The 25052-nt window shown below is 34.0% G+C and overlaps 1 protein-coding gene across 4 annotated transcripts in view; it reads left to right on the plus strand.

Annotated features, from left to right (window-relative positions):
* The first annotated feature begins 3193 nt into the window (after positions 1-3193).
* LOC107751733 (ras-specific guanine nucleotide-releasing factor 2-like) overlaps positions 3194-25052 on the plus strand; it is a 37512-nt gene continuing 15653 nt past the window's right edge. For all 4 annotated transcript variants that reach the window (XM_016567489.1, XM_016567499.1, XM_016567507.1 and 1 more), the window contains exons 1-15: positions 3194-3783; positions 10744-10850; positions 11993-12140; positions 13174-13263; positions 13389-13642; positions 14676-14755; positions 14974-15167; positions 15283-15392; positions 16236-16354; positions 17384-17544; positions 19561-19627; positions 19729-19865; positions 20514-20596; positions 22414-22662; positions 23595-23687. In XM_016567489.1, the coding sequence (XP_016422975.1) occupies positions 3505-3783; positions 10744-10850; positions 11993-12140; positions 13174-13263; positions 13389-13642; positions 14676-14755; positions 14974-15167; positions 15283-15392; positions 16236-16354; positions 17384-17544; positions 19561-19627; positions 19729-19865; positions 20514-20596; positions 22414-22662; positions 23595-23687 (2171 nt within the window). In that variant the 5' untranslated portion in view covers positions 3194-3504. The remainder of the gene's footprint in view (positions 3784-10743; positions 10851-11992; positions 12141-13173; positions 13264-13388; positions 13643-14675; positions 14756-14973; positions 15168-15282; positions 15393-16235; positions 16355-17383; positions 17545-19560; positions 19628-19728; positions 19866-20513; positions 20597-22413; positions 22663-23594; positions 23688-25052) is intronic.

Below are 25052 nucleotides of genomic sequence, written 5' to 3' on the forward strand. Positions count from 1 at the left end.
GCGATAGATCAAAGTTAGTGATAATGTCACTTTCTGTATAATAATTTATTCTCTGTTTGAATAACATAGGAAAGCCAACGTTTTATACTAAACGTATAAACGTTTTTTATTAAATTGTAATCACGTTAAATACAAATTCAGTCCCATTAAACATATTTTATTAGCCTACATGACACCCATGTCTGGTTCTTGCCTAAAAAGACGGGTTTATGATGTTTGTAGTTAATAGATTTGGCTGCTTTTAGCCTTACCCTGGAGTTGGTCCACCCTCCGCCTTTGACCTCATCTGACCCGATGCAAAGCTGGACACAATCAGAAATCCTGTCCTAGTTCTGCTTTAGACCTCAGATGAAGCTGAATTTAGCCCATTATCTTTGTTTTGCCGATCACGAGGCTTTCTGTGTCATTTCAGTTCGCAGGCTAAATTTACGCATGCTCATATATTTCGAGATTAATGAGTTTTGGCTGCAAGGATATTCAGTATTAGCTGCAAATATTATAGTGCATGTTCCCAAAGAAGTCTGAAAGCATGCTGGGTACGCTCTTAATGTGGTTTCCTGCAGAGGTTGTGTTGAAGTGGGCGTCTGGTATCGTGGGCTCTTCCTCTGTAACACACATGTTCATCTCTTTGTAGGAGTGAAGTCAGCTTTACAGCCAGAAGGTGTGGTGTGAGTGTCCTCAAGCTTTATGCTGCTTTATTCTGGTCTGAAAACAGCTTTAATATGTGTTTCTAATCACAGACATCACATGAAACATTGGCTCTATTCCCAAACCCAGAGATGGCTAGATAGATGGGGTTTTAAGGCATTGTGACGTGACTCTAGGCAATCCCAGAATGCATCACAACGAGCTCAGAGTTTAGATTATTTATGCATAACACATGCGCCACATGCCAACATCCATAAATTATCTCATTATTATATATAAATGTATAAATTTGGTGCTATGATCATTTCAAGAGGTGATGTGTGTCAGTGCAGTAAAAGCATTGTTTTTACTGGTGATTTCATACAATTAACACCAGGGGGCGTAAATCTCAATATTTACGCAGCTCAGACTGATTTAAAATGATCAACAAACTCACCTTTTAAGAAAAAAAACAAGATGTTCTGGCAAATTTACTGCAAGTGTTCAAATTTGGTAAGCCTTGCATGTGAGGTTCATTTGGACCAGCTAGTTTGGCTGGTGGACGTTGACACTAAAATACAACTAAAAATGAGAGAAAATGCTAATTTGAGTAAAGAATGACAGCATTTAAATATTTTAAGGAAACAGAGACTTAAATGCGCAGCGCATCAAATTAATTAGTGAATCGTTTTTGAACTAACAAACCGATTCAGTAAATTGAACCCGGCCTTCGATCGCTACTTGAGAGATATTGTAAATTACTTGTTTTTCTTTTTATTGTTGTGGAAAGTGTATAAAACACAAAACACAACAGTCAGTGGTGCAGTATTTTGTCGTGCTACAAGGGTAGCCTACTCATTGGAAAACTTTTTTTTTTAAACTGCTGAATTTCGGACGTTTAGAAAAAAATGATATACTTTTAAAACATGCGATCTTTAAATGTTTAAAAAAAACAACAACATTTAATTGCGGATACAAAGGAGTCGCAAATACACACATCGCATCAAATGAATTGGTAAATCGTTTTTGATTCCGTACATTGAATCCAACTTCTAAACGGTAACGTTACTCGATTGTAGATTATTATTGTTTGTCGTTGTTGTTGTTGTTGTTATTATTATTATTGTGGAAAATGTGTATTGTTTACCTCGGCTGACGTAGAAAGCACATCAGCAGTGTATTTTGTCACGCCACAGTGGTAGTCATTGAAAAACAAAAACAGCTCCAAAACTAGACTATTTTAAAAAATATTTTCTGATGGACATTCACATTGAAATACAACTCATACATTTAGAAAACATGCTAATTTATTATTTAAATAAAGAACAACCTTATTTACATATTTTGATACAAATGAGATTCAATGCGGGCAGCGAACCAACTTAATTGGTGAATCGTTTTTGAACGAACTAATGAAACCGATTCAGTAGGCTAACGTTACACTGAATTCGATCTCCGAACGCTAGGCTACTTGAGAGAGTGTAGTAAAGTTTGTTGTAATTATTAGTAGCCTAATGGTATGGTGCATTCAAGTCTTCCTGGAAAGTTTGTATTTACGAGTTGACAAGTCGCAATTATGACATCGGTACGTTCAAGTCACTTTAGTCGGAACAAGATAGCGATTTAACTTTTCTACATAAAATTCAAAAAATTTTTTTAACTCTACATCTACTAAATGATGAATAAAGAATGTGTATCATTATTTTTTCCCCCTTTTTTCTGTTGTTATTCAATGTATAAACTGAATCATAACATTCCATGGTAATTACACAATAATATCATATTTTGTATATGTAACGTATATAGCTTTATTGTACATGAAAATTTTTTTTTTATTAATTTGAACATTGTATCCGACATGTTTTCTCACTGACACGCCCCCAACTCGGAAACTCGGGACTTAAAGGCAGAGTAAGTGATTTCTGGTAGCCAATGTTCATATTTGAAATCACCAAAACAAACACGCCCCTACCCCAAAAGGGTCTTGCCCCTATTTTGATTGCTCCGCCCCACATATACGTACGCAACCCAGGCAACGATTAGTTCTGTGGAACAAAGCAAAACCAATGTTACACCGTGTCTACGGACGTGAGCGGCGCGGCGCAACAAATCCCAACAGAAAACTGCGTCTCTATCTTTCTGTCTCTATCTTTCTGTCTCTCGGCTCGGCTAATGTCCATCCCATGCACTGAACGCGCTCTCCTCCACATCACGAGTAGACACGCCCCTTATTGCAGATTGGCTACAAGTTTGTTTTGCTATTCGGCCCGAATCAGTTTTCTAAAGTGTTTTTGAAAAATCACATACCCTGCCTTTAATGCTACTCATTGAAAACAGTTCGTTGGAAAAAACTACACTTTTCAAATTAAATTTAAAGAGCTAAATTCTGTCATGATCCTGAAAATAGAGTTAGGTTAACTCTAGTATCTGCAGCTTTCGGCAAAACTCATTTCAGGGAGGCGTGAGAGAGATACCAGAGTATTCTCTGTGGACAGTGATGTAAATATAGAGCGTTGGGTAAATAGTTCTGTCTCTTTAAGTTGGTGTCAAAGCCGATTAGCGCTGATCTCGGTCGTGATTCTGTTGTACCGTCTGTTCACTGGCGCTATTTTTGTTTTACGTCGGTGCGCGCATTTTAGACATTATTTTTTTTTATATTTGTTGACTTTCTGAAGTGTGTTTTTGCTTGCTTTGTTACCCGCGTACTCATTTAGGATATCGCTGTGCGTAATTACGCGTTACTCGCGTCTGGAAACTCCTTTACGCACAGCATCAGCGCTTTCGGCTGGACTTTAGATCATCATCATCATCATCTCTGGCTGCTGTGTCTGAGGAGGAGGAGGATGATGGGTTCAGTGTGACAGTCAGGGCTGTAAGATGCAGAAGAGCGTGCGTTATAATGAAGGGCACGCGCTCTATCTGTCCATGGTCGCGCGTAGAGAGGGAATCAAACGCGGGTTCTTGAGTAAAAAAGCCGCAGAAAACAACCGCTGGAACGAAAAGTACTTCGCGCTGTATCAGAATGTGCTGTTTTGCTTTGAGAACGAGCAGAGCACCAGACCATCAGGGATTTATTTGCTGGAGGGATGCACCTGCGAGAGGATCCCGGCTCCCAAAGTGTCCACCGTCGGGAAAGAGAGTTCAGATAAACAGCAGGTATGATCTGACCTCAGATTCACTCCATATTTCATCTGTGATCTACTAGTTACTCGCTCTTACGATCAAAGCCATATTTCAGGTGTAAGTGTGTCAGTTTCGAAGAAGTTGGTTTCTACACAAACCACGTGTTTGTGTCTGTTTATGAGTGAGAGAGTGTGTGTTTGTTTGTGTGTGTGGTGTGTGTGTGTGTGTGTCATATTGAACGTGTTTGTGTTTATGAGTGAGAGAGTGTGTGTTTGTTTGTGTGTTGTGTGTGTGTGTGTGTGTGTCATATTGAACACAGTACACTGGGGCTAGTTGTCACAGTTTTTACTCTACTGACAGTTTCTCAGTCTAGGTTTGTTTTTATAAGTCAGCTTCTGTATAGACACAAAATGTATGAAATAAATTTGTTTTTCGGACAAAATTCAAAATTTCTTAAAATATTACATAAATTGAATTTTATTATAATTTTAGTTTGAAGCAGTGTTATTTTATTATTTATATTTATATATATGTATAATATATATAATTTATATATATATATATATATATATATAAAAGTAGTTTTAATGCATTAATTATGCCTTGTAATGCACCTTATAATGCATTGTACAGTCTCATGAATTATTGTAACCACAGTTAATACATTATAACACTTATCAATTCATTGTTGCATTATGCATTTTAAATTTAGGTATAATTATTTACGACAAGATATAATGTATTACAACACAGATTATGAATAACTCTAATGCATTACACCCTTTAATAACCCTTTATAATGCATTACACATAAAGGCTTTAAGTAAAGTGTTACCGGAAAAAGACTTGTAACAAAAAACACATAACTGCATGCTCACTTAAAAATCAACTTATTATTAATAAAGTGAGCATGCAGTTATTTATTTTTATTGATACGCTGATGCGCTTATTTTCTTTTTCTTTTTAAATAACCCTCAAATTACCCGAATTTATACAATAAAATTTAGGGGTAACATTTTTTTATTTAAATTAAAAATAATAAAAAGCATTTATTTATATATCATGATAGTGTTTGTTGTACTTCCTTTAATTTGTGTTGATTTTAATAATAAAAAGTTTAAATAGCGTTTAAATAAACACGTTTACAGTGTACTTTTACCATTGTGAATAATGACAATTACAAATAAACTCAAAAGTAAAATGTCTCTACCCACAAATGAGAAATGTAATGATAAATTTGTGATTAGTTTTTCTCTTTTTTTAGCGTAAAATATAAATGAGAATAACTATCACCTAACCATAGAATAAAACTTTTTTTTGCATTTTTAAAATAAAAAACTGTATTAATGTATAATACCATCCAATTGAAGGCATTCCCCTAAGTAGATTTGTCAGATTTAGCTAAGTAAACCCACTCACAATCTCTTCCATTATGTTATAGCATATGTTGCTGCCCCCTCCACACACACACACACACACACTCACACAAACACACACGAATGTTATTCATTGAACTACACTACCAGTCAAAAGCTTGGAATTGTTACATTTTCTAAATGTTTTTGAAAGAAGTGATTTGTATTTATTTGATCAAAAATATAGTAGAAATTGTGAAATATTATTACATTTTAAAATAACTGTTTTCTAAGCGAATATATTGTAAAATGTAATTTATTCCTGTGAATTTCCAGCATCATTCCTCCAGTCTTCAGTGTCACATGATCCTTCAGAAATCATTCTAATATGCTGATTTCTGCAGCAGTGTGCTGTCAATCTGAAACACGTTCTTCACACGGCTTTTTTTTTTCTTTCATAATTACATATGTTTTTTTGTTTTTTGTTTTTTTACTTTGAATGTTATTCATTGAACTACACTACCAGAAGTACGGTTCTTTTAAATTACATTTTAATATTTGAATATATTTTCAAACAATTATTTTAAATGGTAATAATATTCCACAATATTACTGTTTTTACTGTATTTTTAACCAAATGCAGCTTTGGTGAGTAGAAGGAATTTATTTCAAAAAGATTAAAACGTTGTAATTATTCCAAACGTTTGACCAATAGTGTATTTTTTTTAAATATCCATTAATATAATTATTTTCCAGTACTTTTTATTGTATATTGCCAGGCATCTTCTTTAAAGAGTCTACCAAAATGATCAAAATATTGTTGTATGTTGAAGCTGAGCCTGTTTGCATTTGCTGGTGCTCGTTGCGGACGCATCAAACCGTGCGCAGCATCAGAGAGCTTCAAAGTACTTCAACAGCATTTAAAAACAAATGCTGAATGCGCTTTGATTTCTGGGCCAACTCAATTAAACAAGCTTTTGTGATGTGCAAACTAACCTGTGTATTTATAAAGCAGTCCTTTATGCGTGAAATGCCTGCTTTTATTTTAGAATAAAATTACAATTAATTATGGTAACGTTTTTAATGTGATAGTTTGGCCGTTTTTGATATAAGCTAATCCAGTTTGAGCTATTGTGATGCAAAGTGCTCATAACTGCATTATCCGATATTTCCTCTCGCTCCAGTTTCGGCCATGCAGCCGTAGACTAATCTCCCTCTTTGAACGTACATGATAAAGATTCAGATGCAAAATGAAATATGCTTGCATCATTCCTCCAGTCTTCAGTGTCACATGATCCTTCAGAAATCATTCTAATATGCTGATTTCTGATTATTATCAATGTTGAAAACAGTTGTGCTGCTTCATATTTTTGTGGAAACTGTGATATACACTACCATTCAACATTTGGGAAAAGTAAGATAAGTAGGTATGCATTAAATTAGTCAAAAGTTACAGTAAAGATTTAATAATATTACAAGAGATTTCTAATACAAAGAAGTACTGTTCTTTTAAATTACATTTTAATATTTGAATATATTTTCAAACAATTATTTTAAATGGTAATAATATTCCACAATATTACTGTTTTTACTGTATTTTTAACCAAATGCAGCTTTGGTGAGTAGAAGGAATTTATTTCAAAAAGATTAAAACGTTGTAATTATTCCAAACGTTTGACCAATAGTGTATTTTTTTTAAATATCCATTAATATAATTATTTTCCAGTACTTTTTATTGTATATTGCCAGGCATCTTCTTTAAAGAGTCTACCAAAATGATCAAAATATTGTTGTATGTTGAAGCTGAGCCTGTTTGCATTTGCTGGTGCTCGTTGCGGACGCATCAAACCGTGCGCAGCATCAGAGAGCTTCAAAGTACTTCAACAGCATTTAAAAACAAATGCTGAATGCGCTTTGATTTCTGGGCCAACTCAATTAAACAAGCTTTTGTGATGTGCAAACTAACCTGTGTATTTATAAAGCAGTCCTTTATGCGTGAAATGCCTGCTTTTATTTTAGAATAAAATTACAATTAATTATGGTAACGTTTTTAATGTGATAGTTTGGCCGTTTTTGATATAAGCTAATCCAGTTTGAGCTATTGTGATGCAAAGTGCTCATAACTGCATTATCCGATATTTCCTCTCGCTCCAGTTTCGGCCATGCAGCAGTAGACTAATCTCCCTCTTTGAACGTACATGATAAAGATTCAGATGCAAAATGAAATATGCTTGACACAACCACCAGCGTGCCAATGACTTGTGTTACCATGGAAATCAGGTTTGATGTCATGTTGAAGTGCCACTGTATTATTATGCTCGCAGCACTTATACATCACCAGCTTCCTACTGCGTCAGCTGACTTTGAGTTCTGTTCCCTTTAAAGTCCACATTAAAATGAAAGCGTACCCTGTTTATTTTTTTTTAGATCACTTACTATCTTTAAACATGGCAAATGATGGGATAAAGTCAGTTTGCTTGCAGTATATGTATAATTGTACTGTTCAAAAGTTTGGGTTGGTGAGATTTATTTATTTTTTATTTTTTTTAAGTTTTGAAAGAAGTCTCTTCTGCTCACCAAGGCTGTGTTTATTTGAAACAGTAAAAACACTAATATTGTGAAATATTATTACTATTCAAAATAACTAAGTGAATATATTTTAAAATATTATTTATTGCTGTGATCAAAGCTGAATTTTCAGCATCATTCCTCCAGTCTTCAGTGTCACATGATCTTCAGAAATCATTCTAATATTCAGATTTGCTGCTCAAGAAACTTTTTTTTTCACTTTTTTTTTGCAAACTATAAGATTTTTTCCAACATTCTTTAAATACAAGTTTCAAAACAGCAGCGTTTAAGCATTTAAAGAAATTCTTATATTTCTTATTCACCTTTCATCAATTTTATGCATCATTGCTAAATAAAAGTATTAATTTGTTAAAAAAAATAACTTGTAGAGCTTTGGAGCATGAGAGTAAAAGTTATAGATTTTAAGTTATTTCAATATTAATTATGAATCACTGGCAGTCTAGTTTTATTTTGTATATTTAACATTTGCGACAGTAATATAATGTACTGATTTGATTATGTTAACTGCATTGAAAATGAAAGAAAATTCTTATGTAGTCAAGATTTATAATAAAAAATAAAAGTTCTGGAACCAAGCTGTTACGCTGTATAACTATTAATGGAAAAAGTTCTTTCCCGCCCTTTAAGAAATATGAATTTTAAATATTTAAGTTTTAAATGTTAAAATGTTAAAATGCATTCTAAATGCCATTGCATGTTGATTTGGTCATATTTTCTGGATTCTTCGAGATGTAGGCCCTCTCGGGATTCTTGCGGTTTCGTGAGCTCTGCTGAGCGTAAACGAGCCTCACACATGAGCAACACAGTTCTGGGTTCCCGTCTAAGAATAGTAGTTCTTCTGGCAGCGTGTTTCTCTCAGACGCGGTTATCTGAATGAAAGTCTACAGTGCATGACTTCGGAAGGACAATCTGTGTGTGTTTATGTGCGTGACCCAAGAAAACACGCATCTAGAGCTGCTAGCAAAAATGATGCAAATGTGTCCGATATGAATATGAGTTCTGACCCGTCAATGAGCTTTGTTATTGTAATCGGATGCATAAAGCAGATTTTAATGGCATTCAGTGGGAGAAGATAGTTCTGTGGGTCGGTGAAAGGGAAACAGAGTCCGATGTATTTGTGGGCTGGCCGTGTCTATTGTTATCTCTTGGTTTAAACAAGGCCTGAGGCTCAGGACAGTGCATTAAAGACAGAGGAGAAGCTCTGCCGGTTACATAACCACACACACACACACACACACACACACACCAGCCGTGCATCATGAGAACACAAACGAGCCCTTAAGCCTACGTCCTATAAAACACTCTCACAGTTTTCTGGCTCTTTCGCTCCATCACTTATGTCAAGAACCTGTCCAGGTCATATTTCTATCCATAATCAAGTAAATATACATAAGAAAATTAAGTCTGTAGTGAAAATCCTTTACCTAATTTAGTGTTCCTGCTCAAAAAAACAAAAAAAACCTGGCCTTTTAAAAACTCTCTCATTATGCGTAAATCTTGGATTCAATCTCTTTGTCAATTTGTTTTCTTTCAATTAGCACAGGTTTTGTATTTCTTTTTGAAACGGATTGGTCATAGGCCTCATTGATCTGAGCTAATGCACCTCAGCTTTTCAGTGAAAAAAAGCATTATTTGTGGGTAATTTTGGCAATATTTTGGCAAAAACTGAGCTGCATCAACGAAGGCCTACCATCAAGTAGTTCCAAAAATAAATAAAAAAACCTGCGCTAATTGACCATAAATAAGTTGACCGAAAGATTGAATACAATGTTTGGTAATAATTTAATAATTTATAAACCATTGTTTGTATTAATAATTTATAGGCTGGTCATTTTTGACCAGGAACAGAACAAGTATAACAAGGTGGTATCTCAAAAAAAAAAATGTAATCTGGATTATGTAATCAGATTCCAAAAATTAAGTACTTGTAATTAGAGTATATTACATTTTAAAATGCTCATAATCTGATTACCGTTACTTTTTATGGATTACATGATGACATATTCACACAATAGCAGTAAATTATTCATAATGGAAGTCTGGACAAAAGACTTTGGGCTTGTAATGTCATTGTTGTTTTCATGTTTATTAATATTTGTTCATATAATGCAGAGATTCCCAAATGTTTTTGTCAGCTGAACCTCTTAAATATATATTTGGAATAACTCTGAGGAAGTTCATATTTGAAATAATTTAACAACACATTCACACGTTTACAGTTCTCTGACGCCAGTTGATGGTCAAATTGATATGCACGTAAACAAATAAAATATCTATATTTTTAGCGTTCAAGGATTTAAATTATTTTTATTGTACATTTTTAAGGTTTAGTTAATTATTAGCTTTTTATAAACTCACAAACCCACTGCAGTTCTTACATTCAGCCCAGTTTGGCAAACCCTGGCATAATATAATGTTTAATAAAAAAAATAAAAATGGAATGTTTTCTTTTTCTTTGCTTTTTTTATATGAATATGGTATGTTTAATTTAAGTTTAAAACAAGTTTGATAAAAGTAATCTTAAAAGTAGTCAAAATTACATGACCTAAAATGAGTAACCTTAGTTTACATTACTAACTACAGTTTTTATCAGTAACTGACTACGATTTGTAAGTAATCTACCCAGCTCTGGTGATAATATTAACTAACATTTTTGGGAAAAATCAAATCAAAGTCAAAATGACCAGAACACAACATGAGAGTTAAAGAAGACAATGCTTTTTTTGATTTTTTTTACTTCGTTTTTTCACTTCCAGATATAATATATTCATATTTTTTCCCACTGTGTGTTGGTGACACGCTTGGTGTTTTATTATATTATCTTCTTTTGATTGGCTGTTTCACATGCTGCTTCTTGATTTAAGGCGAAATTACTCAGTAACACGTCTTCTGTCATTTCCATTTAATGAGTGCATGCAAGTTCATGCTAGTGGCCGCTGGAAGCGTCTCTATTTAGGTCAGAACTGTATTAATGCTGCTCACTATGGGCCAAATGCACTATGAATACTGAATGCTGATTCTCTGATGTTTCATTTCTCATCTTTTTCAGTATTACTTCCTGGTGATTTTCGGCCACGATGGGCAGAAACCTCTGGAGCTGCGGACAGAAGAGGATGCTGATTGTAATGAGTGGGTGGAGGCCATTCAACAGGCCAGGTACAATAAAAATACAGAACACTCAACATCTTTGAGAACATGATGAGGTTTTGCTGAGCTGGTTAACCTGTCATGTGACAACCTTTCTGTAGGAAAGAAAAATCACTTGTTTCTTCTAGATAGCAATGCAAATGAAGACTTTTGCTGAAGTCTCCTACTTTTCAGAAGAAAAAAGACCTCAGTAATCCCACACCAGGGTTATTATAATTAACGGGAAAAAAAACAAAAAAAACATTTGCATTTCTTTCTTAGAATAACTGTCGAAAGAAAGAGAACGAAAGAAAGAAAGAAAGAAGATTATTTTGTTTTATTTCCGCTAATTTATCAGTTTTGTTTAACCTGAAGTACTAAATAGCTAAAACTAAAACAATAACAAAAAAAATTCTGTTGCTTGAAATATTGGTTAACTGAAAAAATTAAATATAAAAAAAAACTTAAACTTATTTTATTTTAGCTAATTTCTTAATTTCATTTAGTTTAACTTGAAGTACTAAAATAAGAAATAAAATTAACAAAAACTATACAGACATATTTAAAAAAAACTGACAAAAATGACAAAAACACAACAAAATTACCAAAACTTTTAACTAAAATTAAAGTGAAAACATAAATTAGATTTAAAACATATAAATTAGATTTAAAACATATATATATATATATATATAAAACATATTATATAGAAATTAAATCTTATTAAGAATATTAAGAAAATTCTATGTTTATAATCTAAAGTCAAAGATCTTGATATGAAACAATTGACCAAATTATCTGAGCTGCTATCCACATTAATTTATAGCACTATACTCAGACTGTATGTCAAAATTTTTCTAATTTATGCCTGTTTTTATTCCTCCAAATGAATTTTGGGAGAAACATCTGAGACTAAGCTAATACTTAAACTAAAGATAACTTAAGAACTTCATAGTTTTTTTTTTTGTTTTTTTTTCTGGATTGGGTTTCAAATAAAACCAAGACCATACAACCTATTAGCTATTATGTAGAAATGATGCATGCACCACTGAAAATACGACCCAGGACTATATTAAATAAGGCTTTTGAGTGGCTCATTGATTTATTTAGCACTCAGAGTTTCTCTTTGTAAATGTTTCTAAGCAGCTTTGTCCTTCTGCTGTCACTGGCAGTTATTCAGACCTCATCATCGAGCGGGAAGTTCTCATGCAGAAATACATCCATCTGGTGCAGATCACGGAGACGGAAAAGGTGGCGGCAAATCAGCTGCGGACGCAACTGGAAGACCAGGATACAGAGATCGAGAGACTGAAGGCAGAGGTCAGTTCATCTTCATCGGTTCTGTCAAGGGTTGCCAGGTCCCAGAACAATTTACACTCCAAAACCCACCCATAAGGAATGAAAACAAGCCCAATTTTTCCAGCGTCCAATCACAGTTGACAGACGTTTTGATAAATGTTTTAATTTTATTTTTATTTAATCTGTTTTTATTTGGATGATTTTAGACTAGTTACTCTCTTTAATTCAATTTTTAAAATTTTTAAAGCATTTTGCATGATAAATTGCGTAAAATGTGAGCTATGAATAATAATAACACTGTCACAGCATGTTATACTGACATAGCTATGCATACAATTCTGTCTGTAAGTCTCGCAGTTTTTTTTCCTCAGAATTATGAGATATAAACTTGAAAACGCAAGCAAAAAAGTCAGAATTGTGAGATAAAAAAATTGCATTTACCAGCCCAAAACCAACTCAACACCAACCGAAAATGAATATAAACTAGCCTTGTTTTTAAGCATCCAGTCACAGTCGACAGCTGCTGGATTCCTATAAATGGACTTAAAATAAAATGTTAAAGGAACACTCCACTATTTTTGAAAATAGGCTCATTTTCCAACTCCCCTAAAGTTAAACAGTTGAGTTTTACCGTTTTCAAATCCATTCAGCCGATCTCCGGGTCTGGCAGTAGCACTTTTAGCTGTAGCTTAGCATAGATCATTGATTTTAACATTTCTTTTTTAATGAATTTTAGCTAGACTAGTTCATATGTAGTATTTGCATATTTATTGTTTACTGTATTCTATACCTCTTAAGTTACTGAATATATATATACTGTACACTCATGCAACCTTTAGTTGCCAGGTATTAACAGGAAAGGATCAATACGCATTAGTAAAAGGATCTTCATATTTTTTTTCTACAAATCAACCTTTTTGGTGGCCTCAGTGCATTATAAAAGTAGACCCTAAAAAATATAAATTTCCAGCAAAAGCATTTTCAATATTTTTCAAGAGCCCAATTGTACAAGAAAACCTGGCAACCCATATTAACTGTGTTATCTGTGTTCTAGATTGTCGTTCTGAATAAAACACAAGAGCGAATGTTGCCCTATCAGTCCAATCAAGAGGAAGAAGATCCAGATATCAAGAAAATCAAGAAGGTATATGATTGTCTACATTTGGATTGTATATTTGTTCACAATTATACATTTACACAGTAATGTTTGCTATTGTGTCTAGTGTAAGTGCAGTCATTCGGGCGTCTCCGTGGCATGTTTTCTCGCAGGTGCAAAGCTTCATGCGTGGTTGGCTGTGCAGAAGGAAGTGGAAGATCATCGTGCAGGACTACATCTGCTCACCTCACGCCGAGAGCATGAGAAAGAGAAACCAGATCGTCTTTAACATGGTGGAGGCCGAGACGGAGTACGTGCTCCAGCTCTCCATCCTGGTCAACTGCTTCCTGCGGCCGCTCAGGATGGCGGCCAGCTCCAAAAAACCCCCCATTAGTCATGACGATGTCAGCAGCATCTTCCTCAATAGGTATAAATCACGTGGTCAACTTGAAATGAATCGAATACTTGGAGGAATACTCTGGAAGCTACCGTGTAACTGTGACTTTTTATCTCAGCAACTGTGAGTTTATATATCACAGTTCTGAGTTTGTATCTCACAATTCTGACTTGTTTTTCTGAATTGATGTCTTGCTATTGTGATTTTTTGTTTCTACCACAAAATAAAAAAATTAAAAGGTAATTGTGACTTTTTCTTGCAATTGCGAGATTTTATATTGCAGTTCTGAGTTTTTTATAATTTTATAATTATAAGTTTATATCTTGCAAATTCAATTCTGATTTTTGTCTTGGAATTGTAAGTTTATCTGTCAATTCAGTTTTTCTTTTTTCGTTTCCACCAGGGAATAAAAAAAAGAAAAATAGTAATTGAGAATTTTTTTTTTATCTCACAATTTTGAGATTATATTTCAAAATTTGTACTTTTTTTCTCCGAATTTATATTTCGCTCTTCTGTTATTTAGTTTCCACCACTGAATAAAAAATAAAATAAAGTACCTGGAACTTTTTTCTCACAATTCTGACTTTTCGTCTCAGAATTGTGAGTTTACATCTTGAAATTTTTCGTTTTTTTCCATAACAGAATAAATAATGAAAACAGTAATTGCAAAGTTTTTTTCTCACAATTTTTTATCTTGCAATTTTTTTTTCTCCGTGTGGAAAAAAAATGGAATTGCCAGATATGAACTCACAATTGCAAGATAAAAGTCAGAATTGTGAGAAGTCACAATTACTTTAGTTATGAATCACTTTTAGTTTTTTATTCCATGATGGAAACAAGCTTTATACAGTATTTCAGATTATTTTTTCAAATTTTGTCATGCTGTTGATCAAGAAAAAATTACTTTTATTCTGACACCACCAATAAACGTTTAAAAATATGCAACTATCATCTTTTTTTACAATATGCAACTATATGCAACTCTTTTTGAAAGTATAATATCTGTCTTTAAGTGTCAGAAATTGATGTGCCATGCATTTCTCATTTTTTCTTTATTTGTAAGTGAGACGATAATGTTTCTCCATGAGATATTCCATCAAGGCTTGAAGGCTCGGATAGCCAACTGGCCAACTTTAGTGTTAGGTGAGTTTTATTTTATTTTTTTATTTTTGCACGCAAACATACATGCCAGACATGCAGTGAAATGCTTTTTTTACTCTCCACACATAGAGTAAAAATTAACATCATAATAACATCTAATAATCTACACAAGTCAGAATAGAAATGACCACTTACATATCATCATTTTGTCTAACAATGTTCACATAAACATGATGCAAAACCGTACTGTGACGTTTCAGCGGATCTCTTCGACATCTTGCTGCCGATGCTGAACATTTATCAGGAGTTTGTGCGAAACCATCAGTACAGTTTGCAGGTTCTGGCCAACTGTAAACAGAACCGGGACTTTGACAAGCTTCTGAAGCAGTATGAAGCCAACGCCACCTGTGAGGACCGAATGCTGGAAACCTTCCTCACCTACCCCATGTTTCAGGTGAACCGCTGACCTCTGACCTTTGAGCAGTAGTAACACTAGCATATTGCATCTCATTTAACTGTGCTACATTGTGTAAAACGGAGTACTTGTGTATTTTCATTGTTACTATTAGATCCCGCGGTACATCATCACCCTTCATGAGCTCCTCGCCCACACGCCTCATGAACATGTGGAGCGCAAGAGTCTGGAGTTTGCCAAATCCAAACTTGAGGAACTGTCCAAGTGAGTGAAAGCTAAAAAAAAAGGCTTAGAAATAAGGATTCTTCATGTTAAGAAGCATTTTTGGGGTGTTTCGGGCTCTTGAGATGCTATAAGGTTTTATAGGTCCTTCAGACCAGTATTTTGACTATAAAGCACAAGAAAATAGAAAGTATAACAAAGAACTAGAGAATTAAAAGTTGTTCATGGCGTTCTTTTATTGATTTAGACTGTAAAAACATTGTTTGTTCTAATTGGAACCTTTATTTTTAAGAGTGAAGATTTTAAATTTTATATTTATGTTTTCTGTTTACATCAGTTTCAATCAAAATTATAAAAAAATAAAAATAGTAATGTATTATAAAAATAGAAAATAATATTTTAAAATACATTTGTATTATTAATTTATTCATATAAAAACATCTTTTATTTGCTTTAAAATAAAAAATATATTTATTTAAAATGCATATGTACTAACTATTTATTTTAAATTGCTGTTTTCTCCCTTAATTCTTCACCAACTTTTAAAATCATCCTAAAAGCAGTAAGATGCCATACACTTCTGTGAAATTATATCAGATTGTATCCACTAAACATGCGGTTATTCTAAGATGAAACTCTCATATCAAGCAGCCCCATTAGTGTAAGTGCTTCCTCTATGGAAAAAAGTGATCCTTTTAAATGCAAACAAGGCTTTTGAATTTTATTATTAACATTCATGTGACCAGGGCATTGATCACACTTTCTCTCAAGCCTAGAATATGTCATGGTTCAATATAGACCAATTCACATTTCTGCCAAATACCTTAAGATCTATTTATTGTATAGACTGAGATGATACAGCTGTGTTTGTGCGTTTATTCTCAGAATGATGCACGATGAAGTGAGTGACACAGAAAACATCCGTAAGAATCTGGCGATCGAGCGAATGATCGTGGAGGGCTGTGATATTCTGCTGGACACCAGTCAGACTTTTGTACGGCAGGGTGAGACACAGTTCATTATGGAGCGGCGGGGTGTTTGATTGCAGGACACTTTCTCTTCAAATGATTTTCTACCCCAATACTTCATGAAGTGATTCCTTCCTGTTTGTTCTGCTTTTCTACTAGTGTCATTTTCTACCAGCTGATCCCCATTAGCTATTTTTGTTTGTTTGTTTTATTTATTTGATGGTTTGATTGATTTAAATGATTAAATATTACTGATTTCTGACCTATTTATCATGTTACGGCAAGAAAAATCATTTTTATGGGTCAGATGTTCACCTAAAAATATGCATTAGTTCAATTTTTAAATGTTAAGCATGTAAATTTATAAAAAAAATGTAATTCGAATTTATGTCTTTGCAATAAATATTTTTTTTTATAAATCCAGATTATTTTAAATTTAAAATGATAAAAATTATATAATGCATTATATAAATGTATTATGCAAAATGAAACTAATATTTTATTTAAACAAAAAATGTTGGTTTAAAAATAAGATATTTATTTTAATTAACATTATTTCTTTATTTATAATCATTTTTTAAATTAATGTTTGTTTGTAATATTTATTGCAAACAAAAATATTTTATTTTAAAAATAAAACTATTTAATATAAATATTTATTATTTATATATATATATGATAAAAATAAAAGTTTTAATTGTTTTAAAATTAATATTATTTCTTTATTTAAATACAAAAGCATATTTACAAACAAAAATAAAAATGTATTCATTTTAAATAAATATGTATTATTTGTTTGTTGTATATTATTATTGTTTCTTTATTTCAAACAAAAGTCAGTCAGTAGTTTAGTATGAATATGAGTGTGTGATTGTTTCTGCTCCACACTGACAGCAAGGTGTGAAATGTGCTCTAATGAGATCTAATGTGCCATTTTAATGCATCTTGTCTCATAGAAAAGCATCTCTGGATGAGACAGTGCTGCGCTCTCTCCCTGAAACGCTGTCTTTAATGTTCTCCTTCCTCTGGGTAATGAGCTGATGTGTGTGTGTGTGTTTGCTGTAGGCTCTCTGATTCAGCTGCCCTCCGTGGAGAAGGGTAAACTGAGTAAGGTGCGTCTGGGCTCGCTGTCGCTCAGGAAAGAAGCCGAACGCCAGTGTTTCCTGTTCACCAAACACTTCCTCATCTGCACGCGCACCTCCGGCGGCAAACTGCACCTGCTCAAAGTGAGTCGAGTCCATCTGAAGATAATAACAGCTCAGCAACACAAAGAATCAAAGTGATACTTCCAGTTTCTTAAAGGGATAGTTCACCCAAAAATTAAAATTCTGTCACTAATTACTCACCCTCGTGTCGTTCTAAACCCGTAAGACCTCCATTCATCTTCGGAACACAAAATTAAAAATTGTTTAATTTGTGCACAAAAAGTATTCTCGTAGCTTCGTAAAATTACGGTTGAACCCCCTGATGTCACATGGACTATTTTACGATGTGCTTGCTACGTTTCTGTGCATTGATCGTGGTAATATCCTTGCTGTCTATGAAGGGTCAGAGAGCTCTCAGAATCCATCAAAAATATCTTCATTTGTGTTCTGAAGATGAACGAAGATTTTATGGGTTTGGATCGACATGAGTAATTAATATACAGTGGGTACGGAAAGTATTCAGACCCCCTTAAATTTTTCACTCTTTGTTATATTGCAGCCATTTGCTAAAATCATTTAAGTTAATTTTTTTTCCTCATTAATGTACACACAGCACCCCATATTGACAGAAAGAAACAGAATTGTTGACATCTTTGCAGATTTATTAAAAAAGAAAAACTGAAAAATGCTCAGTATTTAGTAGAAGCACCCATTTGATCTAATACAGCCATGAGTCTTTTTGGGAAAGATGCAACAAGTTATTCACACCTGGATTTGGGGATCCTCCGCCATTCCTCCTTGCAGATCCTCTCCAGTTCTATCAGGTTGGATGGTAAACGTTGGTGGACAGCCATTTTTAGGTCTCTCCAGAGATGCTCAATTGGGTTTAAGTCAGGGATCTGGCTGGGCCATTCAAGAACAGTAACAGAGTTGTTGTGAAGCCACTCCTTCGTTATTTTAGCTGTGTGCTTAGGGTCATTGTCTTGTTGGAAGGTAAACCTTAGTTCCAGTCTGAGGTCCTGAGCACTCTGGAGAAGGTTTTCGTCCAGGATATCCCTGTACTTGGCCGCATTCATCTTTCCCTCGATTGCAACCAGTCGTCCTGTCCCTGCAGCTGAAAAACACCCCCACAGCATGATGCTGCCACCACCATGCTTCACTGTTGGGACTGTATTGGACAGGTGCCTGGTTTTCTCCACACATACCACTTAGAATTAAGGCCAAAAAGTTCTATCTTGGTCTCATCAGACCAGAGAATCTTATTTCTCACCATCTTGGAGTCCTTCAGGTGTTTTTTTAGCAAACTCCATGCGGGCTTTCATGTGTCTTGAACTGAGGAGAGGCTTCCGTCGGGCCACTCTGCCATAAAGCCCCGACTGGTGGAGGGCTGCAGTGATGGTTGACTTTCTACAACTTTCTCCCATCTCCCGACTGCATCTCTGGAGCTCAGCCACAGTGATCTTTGGGTTCTTCTTTACCTCTCTCACCAAGGCTCTTCTCCCCCGATAGCTCAGTTTGGCCGGACAGCCAGCTCTAGGAAGGGTTCTGGTCATCCCAAACGTCTTCCATTTAAGGATTATGGAGGCCACTGTGCTCTTAGGAACCTTAAGTGCAACAGAAATTTTTTTGTAACCTTGGCCAGATCTGTGCCTTGCCACAATTCTGTCTCTGAGCTCTTCAGGCAATTCCTTTGACCTCATGATTCTCATTTGCTCTGACATGCACTGTGAGCTGTAAGGTCTTATATAGACAGGTGTGTGGCTTTCCTAAACCTAACCCGTATCCCACCTCAATAGCAGCAAAAGTGTTTTGCAATACAATATGAACACAATAAGTACACTGAACTTATTTTTTGATGTAAGTACATCATACTTAAGGCCACCTAATATAAAGTGGGACCTACATTTCTTAAAGGAATTGTTCACCCTAAAATATTATCTTATTATATGTTGTTCCTACCCCACTTTGTTTTATTTACAGTATTGGTCACTGTTCACCTTTGTTGAAAAGAAAAGAGCAGTTCAGACATCTGGGTGAACTGTTTCATACAAAAGCATGAAATAACCATAATAAAAGTACCTTTCTTCTAAACCACAGCAGGGAGGCAGGTTGTCTCTGATAGAGTGTGCGCTTATCGAGGAGCTGGACGCCAATGATGAAGACTGTAAGTGTGACGCCAAACCAACCGTCAAACCCAGTAATACCAACACAAAGCTAACTATCAATGAAGTAAACCGAGTGAGTTTTGATTTCCAATCTCCTCAGATAATGCTGCTGGTCAGGGATTCAATCGTCTGGAGTTTAAGATAGTGGTTGAACCTGCTGATGGTCCGTCGTTTGCAGTCGTTCTGCTCGCTCCGTCTCGGCAGGAGAAAGCAGCCTGGACCAGCGACATGAGCCAGGTACAATCTGCACAATACATGCAACACGCTTATTCACACCTTTTGTATCTGTAGAACAGCCTTTTCAATGAATATCACAACTCATATGAAACAAAAATGCATGCACAAGAATTAAACGGTTTATTCAAGCTCAGAAATGTAGAGATTCAATCAAAGCCCAAGAACAGAAGTTCATGTTTTCTAGCTAGAAAGCAACATGCATGAAATGCACACGAGTGGGAAGTTTCCATTATATTTGCATTGACATAAATAGTTTCTCTGACTTTACGGTAAGGTTTTTGCATAATATTTTTAGTATGAACGGTCTATTATACACTTTGCCCTAGGGATGAACTGGTATGCAAATTTTGGGTTAATATTGGTAACTGTTTTGGTCTTTTTGTTTATTCATTTATCTATAATTTTATGCGCTTCAGATGAACTGTCATCTTATAAAAACAATTTGAGTAGGAAAAATAAGCCCTTATATTATATGCTACCAGTATCAGCCTAATCAGACGAATGCTGATCATTTAAAAAGCTAATATTAGCTGATAATGATTGTTTACTAATATGTTGTGCACCCCTAGTTTGTTTATTTTGACTGCTGTTACAGTTGCTAGAACGTGAGAGTGAAGTTTTTCTTTTCTCTATTTTTATGCCATTTAGTGCATTGACAACATTCGCTGCAATGGCTTGATGACCAGCGTGTTTGAGGACAACTCCAAAGTCACCGTGCCTCACATGATCAAGTAAAACACAAGCACTCCAGTGCTATTTTATGAATACTTAGATTTTTTTAATTAGTGTTAAAAATTTTAATACTTGTTTAGCTTTTTATTTATTTTTATTTTATTTTAAGTAATTGTAGTGCTTCAGCTTTATTCCATTTCTAATTTTCTTTATTTTTTATTTAAAATCAGATTCCTTTATTATGCAAATACAAATACATACATATTCAAGTTTATTTGTACAGCGCTTTTCACGATACAAATCATTGCAAAGCAACTTTACAGCAAATTAAGTTTCTACAATATTTAGTGGTAGCTTATCAGTGGTGACTGTCAGTTAATGTACATATGGCAGAAATGTACGGAAAAATCAATTAAAGACATAATCAAACAGACGATGAACACTATTAACAGCAATTATTATATGATGCAAGCAAACTTATAGCAAAATGTGGTAGTTCAGTATGTTGTTTCAGGGTTGGCATCATCTGAGCTCCTCTGAGGGGTTGGCATCATCTCTTCTCAGGTGTTCTGGATCCAGACTGAAGCTTGTGTAAATCCTAGTTACCACGGATGTCAATCCCAGCAGAAACAGAGAAACAAATAGAGACATAATTAGGATTTACACAAGCTTCAGTCTGGATCCAGAACACCATGCAGGACAACCACCTAGCAGTGCATTACATTAGTCCAGTCTAGAGGTCATGAATGCATGAACTAGCTTTTCTGCATCAGAAACAGGTAACATATTTCGTAGTTTGGCAATGTTTCTAAGATGGAAGAATGCTGTTTTTGTAACATGGGAAATATGTTTTTCAAAAGACAAGTTGCTATCTAATATAACACCCAGATTTTTGACTGTAGAGGAAGTAACCGTACATCCGTCTAGTTGCAAATTTTAATCCACGAGATTCTGTGTACTGTTTTTTGGTCTAATAAGTAATATCTCTGTCTTATCCGAGTTTAATAGGAGAAAATTATTGGTCATCCAATCTTTTTCATTTTTAACACACTCTGTTAGCTTAGATCATTTAGAAGTTTCATCTGAAATTTCGTCTTGTTGCGATATATAGTTGAGTATCATCGGCATAACAGTGGAAACTAATCCCGTATTTTCTAATAATATTACTAAGGGGCAACATGTATATCGAAAATAGCAGAGGACCTAGGACAGATCCTTGTGGCACTCCATATTTTACTGGTGATAATTGAGATGACTCCCCATTTAAATGAACAAAATGGTAGCGATCGGACATAACATATATTTGTTATAAAAACATAAATATTTTGTTTATTTTACAATAATAATGTATTTAACATAAATATGCTTCATTTTAAATTAATATTTATTTACATTTATAAACACACACACACACACACACACACGTAATAAAAATAAACACATAAAATGTATTTGTTGTTTTAATTATTTAAAATAAAGACATTTTTTACGTTTATTTAAATACAGTAAATGCATATTTATTTTAAATCAATTGTTTATTTATTTTAAAATTACAAATATCAAAACAAATATATTTTTTATAAAATATAAATATTTTATTTGTTTTGTTTTAAAATAAAAATCTATGTATTTAAAATGGTTTTTAATAATTGTTTTTTTAATACAACTTTTTTCATTTAGCTGCCAAGATATTATTTCTAAATTCCATTTAACTTTAAGACTTTTATCTAATATTTAGATTTTGTTTCATTTCAGCATAATTCCAATTAACAAAAAAAAGTAAATATTTTATAGTTTTAATTTTAATTTTAGTTTACACCGACTTAATCCTGATGAGTTCACTGTAAATAGTTAATTTGCTCGTTCGTGTCTGCAGGTCTGACGCCCGACTGCATAAAGACGATGTGGACATCTGCTTCAGTAAGACGCTGAACTCCTGCAAGGTGCCACAGATCCGTTACGCCAGCGTGGAGAGACTCCTGGAACGGCTGACCGACCTGCGCTTCCTGTCCATCGACTTCCTCAACACCTTCCTCCACACCTACCGCATCTTCACCACCGCTGCTGTCGTCATGGACAAACTCTCCGACGTCTACAAGAAACCCTTCACGTCTATACCGGTCAGGTTAGAGTGTCTGCCGCTCTAGCAGTTTTTTGGATTTTTTTTCTCCAGTGCAAAGGAAGTGCAAAAATGATTGATTTGATCATTTGTTTTCTTCTAAATGTTTTGACTGTCACACATTTAAAACAAGTTCTTCATCCTTGTCTGAATGCCAGTCATCATTGTGATGAGTGTGATACCCTTAATCTGAAGTTCATTTTGATTATGTATATTGCCGTTCAAAGGTTTGGGATTTCTATATATTTTTTTTTTTAAGAAATTGATACTTTTACTCCGCAAAGGTGCATTAAACTGATCAAAAAATGGCAGGTATTTACAATGTTTTCTAATAATAGTAATTATAATTATCAAGTAATTATATTTTTATTTCAAACTGGAGAAATGGCTGCTGAAAATAGAACATTCAAAAATGAAAATTCTATTGAAAAACATGACAGAAAATAATGAAAAAAAATACAATAGAATACTGTCATTTTAAATTGTAAGAATATTTCATAATATGTCTTGTAGTAATATTCTTTTAAGAATCTTGGAAAACAAAACTTTTTTGATATTCAGTTTATATTTTAATGATTTCTTTAATCAGTGGAAATACAAATTAGATTTTCTGCATTTTACTAAAAACTAACTAGCAAATTCAAACATGCAAACTAAAGGAGATCAAATAAAAAAGCAAATGTAATCCTCCAGTATGTGTGCAATGTAAACATTATTAGGTCAAATGCAGATAAAATGATTTTCTTTCTTTATGGATTTTTATTGATCAATATAATACACAAAACCAGCATTACTTTTACAGTACACTACAAGATGCATACAAATGTTAAGGTTTGGCTTCATCTGTGTCTTTAGAATACAGACCACATAACTCACTCTGTTCCCTCGATCCTCTGCTTCCCACAATCCTCCTGTTCCTCCCTCACTGTCACTCGCAGGGCTCAGTATCATTCGTCCGACCGTTTGTCCATCACCTCCATCTGTCCAGACTACAGCCTGAAGATCACAAGGCTTGCACTGGACCAGTCCAAGTAACTCTGCGCTCGTCTCTCCCTCTGTCTCTTTTTGTTTAACATGTTTGTGGACTTTATTTTCTCTCGTGTCCATTTTATATTATCAGTTAATCGGGTTTGTTGTCATAATTTAGTTTTTCATGATCATTTCCCAACGTCTTTCTGATCCGTAGAGCTATACAGATTGTATTTGCTACTGTACCTTTAAGACTTATATATGTAAATGACTTCCATTGTGAAGCAGGGTGATAGATAGATAGATAGATAGATAGATAGATGGATAGATTGATAGATTGATAGATTGATGGATAGATGGATGATAGACAGACAGAACGATCGATAGAACGATCGATAGAACGATCGATAGATAGATCGATAGATAGATAGATAGACAGACAAACAGAACGATAGATGGATGGATAGATAGATAGATAGATAGATAGATAGATGGATGGATGGATAGACAGAACAAACGATTGAACAGATAGATAGATGGATGACAGACAGACAGACAGACAGACAGAACGATAGATGGATGGATAGATAGATAGATAGACAGACAGATAGACAGATAGATAGATAGATAGATAGATAGATAGATAGATAGATAGATAGATAGATAGATAGATAGATAGATAGATAGATAGATAGATAGATAGATAGATAGATAGATAGATAGATAGATAGATAGATAGATAGATAGATAGATAGATAGATAGATAGATAGATAGATAGATAGATAGATAGATAGATAGATAGATAGATAGATAGATAGATAGATAGATAGATAGATAGATAGATAGATAGATAGATAGATAGATAGATAGATAGATAGATAGATAGATAGATAGATAGATAGATAGATAGATAGATAGATAGATAGATAGATAGATAGATAGATAGATAGATAGATAGATAGATAGATAGATAGATAGATAGATAGATAGATAGATAGATAGATAGATAGATAGATAGATAGATAGATAGATAGATAGATAGATAGATAGATAGATAGATAGATAGATAGATAGATAGATAGATAGATAGATAGATAGATAGATAGATAGATAGATAGATAGATAGATAGATAGATAGATAGATAGATAGATAGATAGATAGATAGATAGATAGATAGATAGATAGATAGATAGATAGATAGATAGATAGATAGATAGATAGATAGACAGACAGACAGACAGACAGACAGAACGATAGATGGATGGATGGATTGATGGATAGACAGACAAAACGATGGATAGAACGATAGACAGACAGACAGACAGACAGACAGACAGACAGACAGACAGATAGACAGATAGATAGATAGATAGATAGACAGATAGATAGATAGATAGATAGATAGATAGATAGATAGATGGATGG

This window comes from Sinocyclocheilus rhinocerous, unplaced genomic scaffold, assembly GCF_001515625.1.
Source record: "Sinocyclocheilus rhinocerous isolate Xijiao unplaced genomic scaffold, SAMN03320098_v1.1 scaffold2207, whole genome shotgun sequence".
Lineage (NCBI taxonomy): Eukaryota > Metazoa > Chordata > Actinopteri > Cypriniformes > Cyprinidae > Sinocyclocheilus > Sinocyclocheilus rhinocerous.